The 17723-nt window shown below is 39.8% G+C and overlaps 2 protein-coding genes across 2 annotated transcripts; both read left to right on the plus strand.

Annotated features, from left to right (window-relative positions):
* The first annotated feature begins 1207 nt into the window (after window positions 1–1207).
* On the plus strand, window positions 1208–9736 carry acadm (acyl-CoA dehydrogenase medium chain). The gene is made up of 12 exons (XM_086272152.1): window positions 1208–1313; window positions 2022–2133; window positions 2298–2395; window positions 3097–3166; window positions 3444–3544; window positions 4365–4445; window positions 6641–6771; window positions 6933–7041; window positions 7284–7424; window positions 8217–8312; window positions 8428–8676; window positions 8758–9736. The coding sequence occupies exons 1-12, from the start codon at window positions 1299–1301 to the stop codon at window positions 8827–8829; spliced, it is 1275 nt and encodes a 424-aa protein (XP_086128278.1). The 5' UTR covers window positions 1208–1298; the 3' UTR covers window positions 8830–9736.
* A 585-nt stretch (window positions 9737–10321) lies between these two features.
* On the plus strand, window positions 10322–15108 carry rabggtb (Rab geranylgeranyltransferase subunit beta). Its single transcript, XM_086272010.1, is given in 11 exon segments — window positions 10322–10327; window positions 10487–10541; window positions 10544–10566; window positions 10901–11008; window positions 11316–11513; window positions 11818–11923; window positions 12030–12082; window positions 12381–12491; window positions 12923–13048; window positions 13562–13711; window positions 13903–15108. Coding segments are annotated over 11 exon segments (1077 nt in total). The 3' UTR covers window positions 14044–15108.
* The last annotated feature ends 2615 nt before the right edge of the window (window positions 15109–17723 follow it).

Raw genomic sequence — 17723 nt, forward strand, 5'->3', positions numbered from 1 at the left:
GTAGCAGTGACAATAGTACTGTATGTTGTAATCGCACTGGGCAATTAGTGATACAAAACAACTGTTTTATCCTGTGAATAAAAGTATATGTTTTTGTCAGTGTACCATAATAACAGAAGCGAAACGCAATATTGTGTCAGGACAATTCACTATTTATGCACAATAAACAAAGGAGCATAGCACGACAATTTCTGTTCAGCGCCAGACTTGCTTGTAACCTATATCACCAATTATGTTAAGAAAAATGACGCATTAACTACAACAGCAGACTGACCTTCGTGTAAATGCTTGGAGCAGACTAACCTGTGAGCTGGAGTGTTCTGGGACGTTATATTTGATCTTTGAATGACAGTACAGTTTGTATGAAGGTGGAATTCAGTCAATGAATCTAAGCATCATCAGCTTAAATTCAAATTCATCTCAGCTACACTTGATGTGACCTGACTCTGACCATGAGCACCACAACCACTGTTCACCATTCACACACCGTAACTTTAAATCCATCACAGTACAACCAGCTAACCTGTTTACCCTGTGCTAAAAAGCAGCGGATTTTAATGCAACCTTTTAAAAACACAGTTAGTCTGCTATGGTTTGTTTTGCAGCAGGTTTCACAATATGAAAAAAAATCTGATTCTAACATCTGATTAAAAAACACAGGACTTACAAGTGAACTTTAAATTTTCAGTTTATTAAATACCACAGAGAACAGGATTGCCTTTCATGCGTCACTGTTTATGGTGAAATTGGTTTGATGTTTGAAATAATAATAATAAGTTCCCTCAAATGCGTTAAGTCAAAAGTAAAGTCTGTTTTGAAATGTAAGGAGTAGATAGTACAGATATTTGTTTAAAAATGTAGGGAGTAAATGTAAAAAGTTGTCAGAAAACAAAACTACTCAAGTTAGGTACAGATGCCTGAAAATTCTACTTAAGTACAGTAACTAAGTATTTGTACTTCGTTACTTTCCACCTGTACAAATTCTCCATAAATGTGCACTAAAGCCTAATCTTGGTCGTGTTTTATTTTAGTTAATGATTATTTTTTGGGGGAAAAACATCTAGGTTTAGTTTCGTTTTATTTGGCTAAAGTAATCTTTCTGTGCTTTAACGCATTTTAAAGTGATATCTGCTGTAAGGTGAAGCTTTTAAGTAACTAACTGGGGTAAAAGTCACAGTCACGGCCAACCAATGACACGTGACTAATGTCACTGCTTTGATTGGGTGAGAGGACGCTTATGTAGAAGTAGGGCAAAGGTAGAACACGGTTAGTGTAGAGAGTCCTCTGGTGCAATAACAATGCTGCTGAACAAGGTAAAATTCTCTATCTTAACAATGATCTACCTGTCTCTGTTGTGGGTTAACTCCTTAAAGATTTTCTGTGAGCACCTCCCGATTGACAGTTTATCGATCTTCATCCGATTTTCTGCACGTTTAGCGACTACGTCACACGCTAGCGTTAGCTAGCTCAGTGCTGTAGCGTTATGAGACGTTATCAGAGGAATGTTCATTTAGTCTACATGTAAAAAGGTTTCTCCTAAATCTACACGTAATTTTATATTGTCAAAATACGCATTAGTGCATTAGTTACACCAAAAGGTTTACCTTTTTAAATTGGACTAGGCAACATTGGAGTTTTCAAAGAAATTTAAGAGACAGACTCTACCCCTTTATAAATCTCAATGTTACATCTCAGCAAACAAACAAGCGATTGAAAAGCACTGTTACAGAAGTAAACAGGAATATGAAGACACAACTGTCAAACACGGCAGTAAAAGACAAATAACTCAACCATTAATGCTCCTATTCCTGGGTTGCAGCCAAACATTACCACGGCTCACAGGCTTATGAATATGAGTAAAGAATTCACGAACAGGAAACTCGCAGTGCTAAGAAAGTGCCCTCACATTAGGCTTTTTGTGTCATTTTCATGGGTGGTGATTAATGATTCTTAAGTTTTTAATTTAACAGGTGTGAGGTGTCACAAACTGTCTGATGCATACCTATATTTTTTACATACAGGTCCTCAGAGCTGGTGTGCGGTGTGGGATCCGTCTGCAGAGCTCTTCTACAGCTACAGCCAGTGCCACAGCATCTTCCAGCAGCCCTGCTCCACCCCTTGGCTTCTCATTTGGTAAATAGGCTGTAGGCCTTGGTAATATCATTTTGTTTTTAAAGTAGGGTCTCATGTAACTGATGCATGAAATTCTTGTTTAGCAAATAACCGCTCCAGTGATGTAGTTTATAGGGATCTATTAAAATAAAGCTAAAATGCTTTGTTGCTTCTTTGGCCCACAGAGTTGACCGATCAGCAGAAGGAGTTCCAGCAGTTGGCGAGGAGGTTTGCACGAGAAGAGATCATACCTGTTGCTCCTGCTTATGACAAGAGTGGTGAAGTGAGTAAAGCGAGGATTGGGCTGCTGTAGCGATTGTCAAATTTTAAAAAAAACATTTTTTTTTACTTCATATATGTAGATGTGCTTGTACTGTTGATGTCTGTAGAGATTTTCAATTACGGTTATCACTTAGTAGGTCTATAGTCAGGGGTGCACATAAGTGGTCCGCAGGTGCGCATTCGCTGTCAAAATAAAAGACGCGCATCAGATAAGAAGTTGCAACGCGTGTTTGCGTACATAAGATTTTCTGGAGGAGGACAGACATTTGTTTAGAAGTCGTAAAGATGTCGAAGAAGCAAGCTCCTATAAGCAGTTACTTTGGTGTTCCTCCACTTACAAAGAAATGTCAGGAGTCCGAACCACAAAAGAATCGCATATTCTCAGAAAAGTGGTTGCAGGAGGTGAGCTGGCTTCAAACAAATGATGAACGCACAGATTTTGGTGCAGAATATGCCGTGAAAATCCCACTCTAGCGGACAAAGTGTGTGTGTGTGTGTGTGTGTGTGTGTGTGTGTGTGTGTGTGTGTGTGTGGATATTTGCTTGTGTACACAGACTTGTCTTTAACCTTTCTATTTTTTTTCCTTTGGCATGATTGTTAGAGGCTTAGTAGAATCACAATCAGAAACATAATGTCTTTGTCATTGTTACAGGTACAACGAAATTAAAAGTGGTAACACTGACATGTTGTCTCCCTTTACAGTATCCTTTCCCCATCATCAAGAAGGCGTGGGAGCTTGGTCTGGTTAACGGTCACATTCCACAGGAATATGGTGTGTTGCATTCTTATTTGAAATTTAGTGGCTCATTCTAAACTTTGCTTTGCATGGATGAGATTCATTCACAGGTAAAATATTAGTGCAGTCTCCATCATACCATACATGTTGCCTTTACATAAAGAGATAATACAGATAGCTGTAATGTTGTTGCCTAGTGTGACCATGTTTGCTGTTCCTGGGGGAAAATGGCAGTGGACATGTGTTAATTTCAGGAAACTCGACACACTGAACACTGCATTTGAAAACCTTATTTGTTCCTCTTTGTTTTCAGGTGGAATGGGTTTGTCGAGCTTTGACAGCTGCCTCATCACAGAGGAACTGGCTTATGGATGCACAGGGATGCAAACTGCCATGGAGGCAAACTCTCTCGGAGTAAGTTATTCACAGCTTGCTTATTTATTTATTTATTTATTTATTTATTTAAGGCCCACCAAGACACAAACCTAGAACCAGATTTAGAGCCTTTAAACTGGCTTTGTAACTTGTTTAAATATGTTTTAGAACCTGTTGTTGCAACTGATCCACCAAAAATGGACTGCTGCCAAGCATATTGTTTATTTAGCAAATTATTACAAATACAATTTTGCTTCAAGGGGCCATATATTATCAGAATCTGACTCTCATTCCACATTCAGAGGAGAAAATGTCTCCTAAAGTAAGGGAAAAGGAGAAGTCTTAGCCAGAGAGGCATAATTTTTCAGTACATATGGACAGGAATCGGAGCAGGTACCTCTGTCAGTGCGCCCCAGGGCAGCTGTGGCTACAATGTAGCTTGCCATCACCAGTGTGTGTGAATGGGTGGATGACTGAATGTAGTGTAAAGCGCTTTGGGGTCCTTACGGACTAAGTAAAGCGCTATACAAATACAGTCCATTTACCAAGAAGACAATTTAAAACGAAAGCCAATAAACAAGAGTTTGGCAGCAGGACAGAACTCATATCAGGGATGATTAAAAGTTTATTTTGAACCCGGGGGGAAACTTGGGGGTTTATGTAATCAGCCATCACGGGCTCTCTGGAGCCAGCTTTTGACTGTTCATCAGCCAGCTGTTTAGATTCACACGTACAAAAGTATTTCATGTTAAGAAAATAAGGCTAATGATGTTTTCCCAAAGTTTATTTCATGCATATTGAGCACAGAGGAGAAGAGTAGCTGTGTTAGAATGAACTGTATCTGTTTTCCCCCACACAGCAAATGCCTGTCATTATTGCTGGCAGTGATGCACAGAAGAAGAAATACCTGGGACGGCTGACTGAGGAGCCTCTCATGTGTGTAAGTATTTAATTGGAAACGATGACATGATTTGATATTTGGAAGAATGCAGCATCTAGTGATATTGCTTGTTCTGCAGTAGTTCAATCATCTACTGCAGAACATGCATACAGATAAGAGTGCCCTCATATATTTTAAGGAATATTTCTTTCCTCTGTAATATTTGATAGGGAAATATTAGATCTTTAACTGTCATGGTTACTACTCTTGATTTTAGTTAAGTGTCAATGTGCCAAACTGTCATCTAGAATTAAAGTACTTACAAACATTCAGTTCAGGTGTTTCTTGTGGAGAATGATGGCGTCATATTTTTAGGTGCTAATTCTCATTCTTGCTGTTTCACACTTGGGTGCGAGCCTCTGCAGTGTCAGCTGGAGGCTGTTGATTTATCCCTCTAAATCACTAACCTCACTTATGGCTATGAGCTCTGGGTAGTGACCAAAAAAATAAGATGTGGATGCAAGTGGTGGTTTTCTCTGGACTGGCTGGCCCCTTCCTTGGTGATGGGGTGAGAATTTCAGTCATTTGGGAGGGAGTCCGAGCAGAGGTGCCGTTGCCATATGGCACAATGAGCAAGCTGATATGGTTTGAGGATCTGATTGAGATTCCTTCTTGGTGCCTCTTGGGTAAGGCGTTCTGGGCATGTCCTACCAGGAGGAGGCAGAAATTATGTCTTTTGGCTGGCCTGGGCACACCTCGGTGTGCCATGAGCTGGAGGAGGTGGCTGGGGAGAGGGAGGTCTGGGCTCTTCTGCTTGGGCTGCTGCCTCTGAGACCTGGCCCTGGATAAGCAGGAGATGATCAGGCTCAAACTTCTCCATGAATGAATTTCCATAATTGGGACTGAAAGGGCTACCCAGTGAGACTTCCTGTTTCTGTAAGGGAGAGTTCTTACTAAACTGTTTCTGCTAATTTAATGAGGAATTCTGTGGACGGACTTCCGTAGACCTCAGTGGAAATCTGTAATATTCAGTGGACTCACGAGCTTATCTAGCAGCACTACTGGATGACCTTTATCAACATTAGCAAATGACAAATCATAACTGAGAGATCTTTTAGAGCCTTTCATGCAGCGAGAATTTTAAAAAGAACATTTTGTTGCTCTAGGAAAAACAAAAAGAACTTAACTTCTTCTTCAACTAAACAACAAAGTTGATACAGAGGCATTAGATTCTGGTGCAAATAAAGAATTTCCTAGATTTTAATTTCTTAATTGTAATCCACTAATTGTTTGCTCCTCATTTTGGTAAATGGTTTGTACAGAGGGAGTGGTGTCCAGAGTCTTTACATTCATTGAAATAATTTGGTGTTATTGCAATTAAGTGTTGCTTGTAAATTGACATTTTTTATTTTTTAAGATGGTTTAAAAAGAAGATAATTCCTGATTACTTAACTGTCTGTTTGGATAAGTTGATTTATGCTGGATGTCCTGAAGTCCTCTTTGCGTGTCCATCTGTACCTCCTGCCACTCTGTGAACCTTGTTGTAGATGACTTTTTTTTTTTTTTTGGTGCAAACCGTTCTGCTCGGTGATGCTAAAAAGTGGATCACTACTTCAGTGGAGAGCCCGTCTGATGACTGGTTGCCTACCCTTTTGTGCTCTCTGTGCATCCTTTCCATCCACTGGGATCGCCAGTTTGATGTTCCATGCGTATAATCCAGCACCTCCTGTAGACGCTTCTTGAGCTTTATCACAGAAAGTTCTTCTTTATAGGAACTTTTGTAATCTTTAAGTCGCTATGACCCACCTAAAACTTTGAAGGACACTGGCAGGCAGTTGCATCACAAATGTCTTTAATATATGGTAGAAACAAACACACTTCAGCCTGTGGCTTCAGTTTCTACGACCTGTGGCTGTGACTCTTTTTAAAGCACCACCTTAACATATGGTGGGCGCAGGTGACGTCAATAATCAACCCAACAACAACAAACACAATGACAGAGCATTTAAATTTCAAGTTTGTTTATTAATACCCTTTACAGAATAAATGGTAACAAATGAAGGAAAGTTTGTTTGTGTAGGAGACTTTGAACAACAAGGCAGTTCAGAGTGCTTCTTGTTATACCGTCATGCCTTATTTATCTTGTAAAAAGGACCATAAACTCTGTGTCTTACTACTGTGTGCTGACAGCAGCAAACATGCAATGAAAGACGGTGCTGCTGTTCTCAGTTTAACTCCTGTGTGGGTTTCTGCAGGCGTACTGTGTCACTGAGCCCGGGGCAGGATCTGACGTGGCTGGCATCAAAACACGAGCCGTAAAAATGGGCGATGAGTATGTTGTTAATGGGCAGAAGATGTGGATCACCAACGGAGGGAAAGCTAACTGGTGTGTGCTCACAGTTGCTGCTGATGTATTGCAAAGTTGTAGTGATCAGTTTTAAAGGGCATTCGTCCTCAAGGCCACTCTGAATGCTGAAATTTGCACTACTTTTCTCTCTGACTACTACAGCAACTTCTGTCTGGTAATTTAGTCTCTAATACTTTTAGGTACTTCCTGCTTGCTTGCACTAACTCAGATCCCAAGTGTTCAGCCAGCAAGGCTTTTACTGGCTTCATTGTGGATGCAGACACTCCGGGAATTCAAATAGGAAGGAAGGTGAGCTGAAAAAGAGTCTTTTAAAACATTAAGCACATTCTTCAGTGAGTAAATCATATTTTAAATGTTGGAGAAGTTTGATGCTCTGTTCTATAAACATTAGACGTGTAATGTCAGATAATTTACTGAGTAGTGCAAATGATAGCGTTGTTTGTTAAAAATTATATGTAATAAAAGGAGGAAAAATGTTCAGTTTGTAAATGTATCCCATTTTAAATTTTATTTTGTTTTTGTGCCTGTAGGAAATGAACATGGGCCAGAGGTGTTCTGACACGAGGGGCATTACCTTTGAGGATGTGAGAATACCGAAGGAGAATGTCCTGATCGGAGAGGGATCTGGATTCAAAATTGCCATGGGTGCCTTTGACATGACCAGGCCACCAGTAAGTTTTCCAGCTGTGACAAAACCTAACATCTGTAACGACTACTGTGCATAGCTTCATCTTTACAAGAAGTAAAGACATGATTCATCTTTTGGCATCAAATTATATCTGCAAATAAAAGGATTAGAAATTGGAGTGCAAAAATCTGAAGTTATTGGTCTTTAAAGGTGTTAAGCAGTGGATTTCTCCCCCCCCCCCCCTGTCATTTGAATCTAATTTAACTTGCTACAGTTTAAGGGATATATATTGTGCTCCTGGAGAATTAACACTTGCAGCTAAGGAGAATATCTTATTATTTTCACTGTCTAATATTGATCAAAGTTGTCTCTGAGCTTGTAGTTTGAGTGTGACTCAGCAGTACAAAGATGCACTAGTGTGGGCTCTTAAATTTTCAAACGTGTGCTAACAAATATGAACCATGATTTTAAATGGCGATAATTGGGTGCCAGTTTGGCTCAGTGGTTGACCATGTGATTGCATGGCCAGAAAAGCAGCGGTCCAGGTTCAAGTCTGACCTCCTGCCCTTTGCGGCCTGTTTTCCCCCTCTCTCCCCGCTTTCCTGTCAGTCCACTGTCTCTATCCTATATAGGCAAAATGCCAAAGAAAACCCTGGCTTTGTTTCAGTTTATGAGCTGCCTCTGTTACAACAGGAACTTTGAAATGTAGTAAAACATCAGCAGGAAACTAAACAAGGACAACAGTGGATGCAACATCACCAGATTTAAGGACAAAAGTTTAAACTTGTAGCTGAAGATTTGTCTGAGCATGGTTCATGTATTTGCTCCAATGCAGGTGGCAGCAGGAGCTACCGGCCTGGCACAGAGGGCACTCGACGAAGCCACCAGTTACGCTCTGGAGAGGAAGACCTTCGGCAAAGTTATTGCTGAGGTGTGTTCATGCATTTTGTTTGTCCTTTAAAATCTGGGTATCCTTAATTGGACTGCTTTTTGTTTTAAACTCAGATGAAGAAAAGATCAACGTGCTTCTGTTTCTTGATTTGCAGCACCAAGCTGTGTCCTTCCTTCTGGCTGAGATGGCGATGAAGGTAGAGCTGGCTAGGATGGCGTACCAGCGTGCTGCCTGGGAGGTGGACCAGGGCCGCAGAAACACCTACTACGCTTCCATCGCCAAGGCCTTCGCAGGGGACATCGCCAATCAGGTGGCCTCTGATGCTGTTCAGATATTTGGAGGCAACGGCTTCAATAGCGAGTACCCTGTAGAGAAGCTCATGAGGGATGCAAAGATCTACCAGGTGGGTGACAATAATGTGCAACTATGCACTACTACACCATCTCAGCTTCATCTTCTTTAATTAATCTGATTTCTTTTGTAGATCTACGAGGGCACAGCTCAGATCCAAAGGCTCATTATTGCCCGAGAACACCTGGGAAGAGCCAAGAAATGAAGTCTGCTCATCATCATTTAAACTTACATTATGTATACCAAACACAAAAAGTATTTGTTTCTGTTCTATTTGGCCACTTGAACTCAGGATAACGATCAAAATTTTGCATTAATGTCACTTCATCCTACTGCGGTTTTCAAGAGTGATCCAGATCAACAAGACTCATCAGCCTCCTTTTGCCTCATAATTCACGATGCCATAAGTTACACCAATCCAACAAGTCGCAGAATATGACACAGCTATGTCCTGATCACAGAACAGTTTCTGTTAATGATGATGGTGGGGGGCCTATTGTGTAGCATTAATAGTGTGATCTACCAATTGCCTGTTGTGCTGTGAAGCTTCTGCTGATGAACCAGAACTATTGGGACTAAAGTTAGTGCAAGCCTAGTCCTTTTTTCTAACCTTCAGCCTTACTCTGTTGCTGCAGTACTTGAACAGTGTGATTGGTGTTTGATCACATTCACTCTTCTTTGCATCAGGAGTTTGATAAATGGTCATTAATTTCTTCATGCCTTACTCTAAGCCTTTTCTCTCAGTTCTGGCTCTCATACTGATCTTTGCTTGTTTTTTAAAAAACAAAAGGTTTTAAATGTAGAAATGAATTTCTTGCCAGAATGTGTAAACATACTGATGAGTGTAAAATTGCATGCTGTCTGAAAACAGTTTGATTTTACATTTAGCTGCTGTCTCTTCTAGATTTCAAATGAATATCCAGTGTAAAGCGTCAGCTTTACGGCTTACCTGTGCAGACAAGGCACGTGTGGATGAGCTGACGATAGACCGTTGTCACATCATAGAGAATTGTGTCCATAAATTGTCACTGAATAAATTATTTCATTCAGTCTAAACATTTATTTTTCTTTCTTCTCCTTTCTCCCATTTGCTAAATAAACAAGCAATTTGAGTCTTTTCTAAATTTCATTTCTTCTGAGTCCTCCACGTGCTGAGAGAAAGCTCATTACCTAATGACAGAGCATTCACAACCATGTTGTTTTTTTTATTTCTTTTTATTGCAAGCTTCACTTGTTAGGAATCTGTCAAATATTCATTATATTTATTAAAACAACTTCTTTAACTTTAAAAAGTCTGCTTCATTTTCAGTTCTGTAATTGAAGTAATCTGTGTAGATAACAGCCATATAGTCTTCAAGACACAACAGCAGCACTAATGTCCTTTATGTAAAGGCTAGGTGTAAGACACATTGCTCATGTGTGGGTTTGTTAGAATCCAGTCTTCTAGGGGGACAGAGTGGGGAGTGAGTTGAGGAAGGAAGGAGTTCAATATTTTGAAGCTGTGTATCAGTCTGATGGAGGAGGTCACCACAATACTGACTGCTAGGCAGGTGTTACAGTTGTCGAGGTGGGAGGGCAATGAAGCAACCAGTGATCTTTTCTGCTGCATTTACTATGTGATTCAGGTGGAGTTTCCAAACCACACAGTGATGTAGCTGGTCATAGTGTTTTCAGTGGTGCCTTGCTCGAAGTTGCACATGATGGTTATGGAAAAATAATTGCAGTGGGAAATTTTCCCCCAACACTGCAAAAATAAATGACTTGAGTAAGATACCTGAACATTTGTGCTTAAATATATTCGAGTAACAAATATCACTTCAAATATGAGGATTTAGGCTGCAGTTCTCCTTCCAAACCAATAGGTGGCAATAACGCGCTTCAAACCAACAGCCCGAATTGTTGTAGAAGAGGAAGAAGGAAAACGCCGGATCATGTCAGAATGGTAACTAGCGACCTGTTTCTAGTGTGATAACGAGTGTAGTTTAGGATAACATTACAATAAAATATTATGTAAGTGTGCTCTTTCCTCTAGTCTATCCAAACTTAGTCCCACACAAGCGAGCTAATCAGTGAAAGCAGCTAGCAGAGTGGCTAAGATGTTAGCATGTAGCAGCCTGTCAACAAGCCGTGAATCATGTTAACAGTCAGCCATTTATCTGCTAAACAGGGGTTAACTCAGCGCTAGATTACGAAGAGGAAGAAGTCAAGTTTGATTTTTTTCAGGTTATTGAGTTTTAAGGCTGTCTGACGTGTTGTTGATGTGTGTTGAATTTCAGGGGACCCAGGTGAAAGATGTGATCATAAAGCCCGACGCTCCCAGCACGCTGCTGCTGGAGAAACACGCAGACTACATCGCTGCCTACGGCTCCAAAAAGGACGACTATGTGAGTACAGGCCTCATCAGAGCCTTGATATCTGTGTTTCTATTCTGGGCTTGGCCACTTGCAAGAAAAGGGTGGTCGTTGTCATCCCGCCGACAATGATCCTACCCAAAGAAGATGAGGAGTTACTGAATGGGATGAGAAAGTGTGGGACTCAAATTCTAAGGGGTCGCTGAATGGGTGGTCTTCAAAACCTCCAGATAACAATCCAGTTGAGCTTCTGTGGTAGACTTTGGAGTTCAGAGGGGCAATCACTAAAAAGCAGCCAATGTTTTTGAACTAACGCTGCTGACCTTTGGTGTTTTGTCAGGAGTACACGCTGTCTGAGTACTTGAGGATGAGCGGCATCTATTGGGGGCTGACTGTGATGGACCTGATGGGGGAGCTACCCAGAATGAACCAGCAGGAGATCGTAGACTTCATCAAAGCTTGTCAGCACGAGTGTGGAGGCATCAGCGCCAGCATCGGACATGACCCCCACCTGCTCTACACCCTCAGTGCCGTCCAGGTAGCAGATTACTCTCGTATTCTCTACAGCTTTAATTCTAGATGATACACTGAACTTTTAAATATTTATATGTGCTTTAATATTTCTGAATTGGCCCCTCTTTAGCAAAATTTTTTAGCAGTTCTAGTGTTTATTCCTCTAGATGTTTATTTATTTTTCTTCATAGTGCTGCTTATATTTAGCTCAAATAAACATCTCAAATTGTGTCCCATAGTGTCTGGTCTGTAAAGGAACTTGAATGGTCTGCACATGGTGTATTTTATGTTCTCTTGTTTATTAGTATTTTGTGAACTCTCTTCCTCAGATCTTGTGCTTGTATGACAGCGTAGATGCGATTGATGTGGACAAAGTTGTGGAATATGTCAAAGGGCTGCAGCAGGAAGATGGCTCTTTTGCGGGGGACAAGTGGGGTGAGTGAGTTTTACTCTCACATCCCACAATACACGTGCTTCTAAGTTAGGGAAGAAATAAATAAAGCTAAGAATGATATTTCTAATTTTTTTTTTGTCTTTGCAGGAGAAATAGACACACGGTTTTCCTTCTGCGCTGTTGCTACACTCGCATTACTGGTATGTATGTTAGTCTTTCCATGTAAATTATTATTTACATGATTTATTATTTAACTTAAAACTTTTTATAGTTGAACCTGTTTTAGAAAGTCCATTACTCGGCAGTGTTATGTGGGAGCATCGGACTTTATTTTGTGTCGATAAAATGAGGCTAAATAAATAATAAAGTTACACAATATCACAAAGTTCATCAGTTGACTCAACAGCTCTTTCATTCTTAAGTCTTAACAAGCATGTTTTAATAAACTGTTAATTTAAGCTCATTATACTTCATTTTAAGATGTTTTTTGTTTCCCAGGGCAAGATGGACACGATCAATGTTGACAAAGCCGTAGAGTTTGTTTTGTCATGTATGAACTTTGATGGAGGCTTTGGATGCAGACCTGGTTCTGAGTCTCATGCTGGTCAGGTGAGTTCACTGATATACTGATATTTACTCCCACAGAAAAGTTTGGAGACTCTCAGAAGTGTTTTGTTTCTATTTGATAGAAAATAGAATTGAGCAAAATTGCAATTATTTGTCAATAGATTCAATAATCATAACAATTTCATTTTTTAATGAATTGCTGTCAGACAGTAAATCAATCTTTTTGAACAAAAGCAGCAAAACTCTTTTAAGTTTCAACCTAAAATAAAATAAAGGAATGATATGTTAAGTTGACACTTCCTGCCTGATTTGCTCCTGCACACCAGTCTTGTTGAATGAAGCTGACTTATAAATGAGGCCAAGACAGTTGCAGTGTAAGGATGACGTGTTCAACCTGGATGGTGGTGAATTTGGCACTTTAGGATCAGTTGTTATTTAAATCAATTTCCGGTGTTTTCCTTCCTGTCTGTCAGATTTACTGCTGCACTGGCTTCCTGTCGCTCACTGGCCAGTTACACCAGTTGAACGCTGACCTGCTGGGGTGGTGGCTGTGTGAGAGACAGCTGCCGTCTGGAGGCCTGAATGGTCGACCTGAGAAGGTTTGTGCCAAACACTGTGAAGTATTGAGTTACTTAATGAAAGTATCTGGTTTTATAGTTTGAAGTTCAGACTCCTTCGCAGTTGAAGAGTTTGAGCTGTAGAAGCAATAATGCAGATTGAACAGGCTGATGATTTATTGGATTACCTGGTAATAAATACAGTTTTTAAGATTAAATAAAATATTAATGTGTCTGAAAGGAGGAGATCAGCTTCCTCCAAAGGGTGGCTGGGTTCTCTGTCCTCTTTGGGCCTCAAAGTAGAGCCACTCCTCCACATCAAAAGGAGGCAGTTGAGGTTGTCAGGCATCTGACTAAGACTGACTGGGCTGACTGACTTGACGCCTCCTAGTTGAGGTGTTTCAGACATATCCTACCAAGAAAAGTGGAGCTAAAGGAGGTGGAGTGGGTAGAGGGAGCTCTCAGTGTCTCTGCAGACTGCTGCCTCCATATTCTGAACCGGCATGTGGCAGAAAATACGTGCAACAGCTGTGGTTTACTTTCGGTATCATTCAGCTTCCAGATGTGTGCTACTCGTGGTGGGTTTTGGCCTCGCTGAAAATCATCGGCAGGATCCGCTGGATTGACAAAGACAAGCTGCGAAAGTTTATTTTGGCCTGTCAAGACGAGGAGACGGGAGGTTTTGCCGATAGACCAGGAGATATGGTGAGAAGAATTTTAAGAATCTAAATTTGAATATTTATGTTTTGGACTGAAAAAAAGTCTTTGCATGTGAGGTAAAGCAGGTGGTTTCAAAGACACTGAGTGCGAAGTGTTTTGGTCCATTTCTGTGGCCCACTTTTGTAGTATTTTCTCTATAATCAGTCTTATTGATTCCTATTAATCCTCCTTTGCAGGTGGATCCTTTCCACACCCTGTTCGGGGTTGCAGGTCTCTCCCTGCTTGGAGACGAACAGATCAAACCGGTGAATCCGGTGCTGTGCATGCCCGAGGATGTCCTTCAGCGTATTGGCCTGCAGCCTGACCTCCTCAGCTAACCCTCTGATGCATCACACAGACACTTTTTCCACCCGCACAAAACAGAAGCTCATGGCACGGCTGGATTTCGGGTGCACAGAGTCTCACAGTTTGGACATGACTTCCTCTGAACCTCTCTGTTTTAATCCTCCTGCTACTCATCGAGTCGGTGTTCTTGTGTCACTGCAACGAAAGGAGGGGCTTAAAAAGATGCTTTGACGTGTCATCTTTCCAGAAGGCTGGAAATCATGCAAAAACATTCAACAACATGCAACAACAACTTCTCAACTTACTCACTATGTCAGTTTGTGGGGGAAAATGTGAAAGTTTGCTCACAGTTAAAATGTTTCATCTTCCTGATGTTATCACCTTCCAGCTTGTCCTCTAGCCAAGAAGCTATTAGTGTTATGAGTTTCTTTGGCCAGAAGTTCCTTCTATTCTGTCCTATCGTGCTTTATTATCATGTTTGTTACTGGAATGACTGGGAATATTCATAGCTTATCAGCTTTGAACTTGAGAGTGAAGAATGGAAGCGATGAGTCAGATGAATTCGGCTGAGGGAGAAAAGGTAAAAGTTAGATTTGCTGTTTTAGTATGTTGTCACACATAAAGCTAGAGCTTTTTCAATTTCCTGCCTTTAGCTTATTATGTATTTGATAAGAGCATGTGAAGAGCAACACTGCTCAGTAGGCTTTAGAAGTGGAGATGCGTCATAGGACAGCTTTCTCCATGCATTAAAATAAAACCTACACAGACTCTTATTTTGGCGGGCTTTATGGAAAGAGAAAATGTTCTCTTTGTGACTGGAACCACCCAGAGCTTAAACACTATCATTGGTACGTTTAATGTCTTATCCAGGATCCTAGTTACACTATTTATTTAAATGTATGTTGCTCAGTGCAGCTGTGTTAGATTTGCCTCCACAGTGCGTGCAACATGAAATATTTCCAGTCTTACCGTCAAATGAAATGGCTTTTCAGACAGCTTCAAGTTCACTTTGTGCACTCTTCTCGTCTTACAGAATTAAATTTCTATCTGTTCTTTGTTAACTGTTAAGTGTCAATAAAGAGAGACATTATCAGTGAGTTGGTAAAGCATTCGTTCTTATTAGTTTTCCCCTTTTAAGGGCTTTTAATACTGAGTAAATGTTATTGCTATACAAAATGAATAGTCACATAGAGTGACCCCTGTGTTATTATAAGTTTTAAAGTTCAGTTTTCAATGGATTCTGCTCACTAAACATATTAAAATAAAAAACAAATTGACTTCGTCAGCAAACAAAGATAATGCAGATAAATAATGCCAGTCATCGGAGTTTTATCTTCCCGTAATTGTACATTCTGGATATGATTCAAACTTGCAACAGACAAAAATGATGTCAAAAACGAGATTTTATTGTCGGGATGAAAAGGCCGCTCAAACCCATAAAAGCATCTTCAGATCAAGCATTAAAAGGACCATATGATTGATGATGATGTTGTTTTGCTTTATTTCTGTTTGATTGTTTAAAATATACGTTTTGTGTCATTAATATGAATTTGATTCCAGGAGGAAACACAAATCCCTTGGGGCCAGGAAGAGCTTCTGATGTAAAAATCAGCCAAATCAAACACGCGGCGCCGCCTCTGTCGCTGTTGGACCCCGTGTGATTAACTGAGCAGCTGGAGCTTATTTAAAATACAAGTTGAAACTTGACTCTAATGAAAATGAAAAGAAGGCAACTATATTGAGACTTTTCCCCAAATCCAAATAGTAAACGTGTAAGTTAAAGTCTACTTTTACATTAATTGTAAGTGATACAAGTTTAGAGTCTCCATAGTGTTTTGGTGAATAAATTTGAATAATGCCCCACAAAGACTTAAACTAAACTTGGGCTTTGAATTTTCAAATCCCATAGCAATTCATCTCTAACATGCACATCGAGTCTATTTACGTATTTGGGCTTCAATTTAGAAGAATCTATTGTTACCCTGCTGTAGAAGACAAAGTGAGAAAGGTGCCATGGTGGCAATTTACTTCAAACTACATAAAAGTTACACAGAACTTGAACAGCCACAGAGTAAACAAATCCATTTTGCAGACCAGGGTAACAGTTTGGTTTATTTTACTTATTCAGCTAACAAAAGAGGAAGGCCATCTGCTGCCTCTCATGCTCAGGTAAACTTCAATCGACTACCAATAAAATACTAACAGGTTTTTAGATGAAGCTGATTACTCCATGGTGGAAGAAAAGGTGTAATGATCAGCGGTAAGGAGGATTCAGACCTACTGCTGTAAAAATATGAATATAATATAAGAAAAATCAAAAGAGGTAAATAATGCAGAGAAAATACCTCCTTTGTTTTTCTCCTATATTACAGCTAGATTATCACTAATGGACAGGCTGTTTCATTTGGCTTGCATGGGGCTAATTATGGTGATACTGAGTGATGATTATTTTTCATTGTGGAATAATGTGCTGATTTCTTGATTAAAGGTTTTGGTTTAATGTTTACCCATAACCCCAAGTAAGCCCCTCACACTGTGATGTTACTTAAAAATGGAAAACTATTTAAAAAATGAAAAGAGGAACATGCATTTTTCACACTGGGTGAGCTGGAGCACTGAAATGTGGGAGATTTTTAAATGAAAGACAATTAAACAACAATTAATATTTTAGTTTTAAATATTGGGGTTTTTTTTGCTGTTGGTTTGCTTTTGAAGCTGTAACCTGTGTCTGCTGTTACTTTAGCATCTTTGCATGTGTGATATGCAAACATTTCATCTTGTGAGCACGGTAACTTAAGCTGTGTGAATCATTTTTGCAGTTATTTCACTCTAAAAAGTGCAACATGACCAAAGGAAAACCTTTCAAAACTCTTCTGCTGCCGTGGCTCAGCTGCTTCAAGGTTCACGGTGCTGTATTCAGAGATTCCCTTCTACATACTGTGGTTGTAACGAGTGGTTATTTGAGTTACTTTCCTATCAGTCAAAGCAGTCTGACCTCTGACATGTGATAGAATGTGAGGTGATTGTGTGGGAAAAACACTCAGACCTTCCTGTTTGGCAAAAACTCTGACACATTTAAAATCACTCAAATCACCTTTCGTTTGCACTTTGATAGTCAGCTTGAACTTCAGCAGGTCATCTTGACCAAATGCACTGAGTTGCTGCCATGTGATTGGCTGATTAGAGAGTCTGGAAGCCCAGAGGTTTTAATTACTAATGGATTAAAACTGATCTGGAAAGCATTCATAAAGAGTCTGTTGATTCCCTGTCATAACGCCTCTGAACTGCATAAACAGTCACTATTTGAAAACATTTTTTTAACATGTTTGTACTTTGTACCAGAATCTTAAATATTGTATAGACGTCGTTTTCATATGTATGAGCTCGTTCTGCAGAACTAAATTAGCTTTGCCACTAGATGGCAGCCTTACCTTTATATATATATATATATATATATATATATATATATATATATATGTATGTTGCTTTAAGTCTCTCTTAAGTCCGTCATAATTATATAAAACCAACAGACTGGATAGAAATTGTATTAGGCATTAAATTAATGCAGTTCAGTACACAAGCCATAACATGCAGTATACTCTACATTTAGTTTTTGGTTATGCTATTGAAATTTACATGTTTTTGAAGTCAGGTTATAGACGGTGTCATACTGGAGTTTTATTCTTTCCTTTTGCAATCCATAAACTAAATC

The sequence above is a fragment of the Aulonocara sp. 'chitande type north' Nkhata Bay genome, linkage group LG18 (assembly GCF_057382095.1).
Source record: "Aulonocara sp. 'chitande type north' Nkhata Bay isolate Kocher_YH1m ecotype deep benthic linkage group LG18, A_spYH_male_GT1.1, whole genome shotgun sequence".
NCBI classification, from domain to species: Eukaryota; Metazoa; Chordata; class Actinopteri; order Cichliformes; family Cichlidae; genus Aulonocara; species Aulonocara sp. 'chitande type north' Nkhata Bay.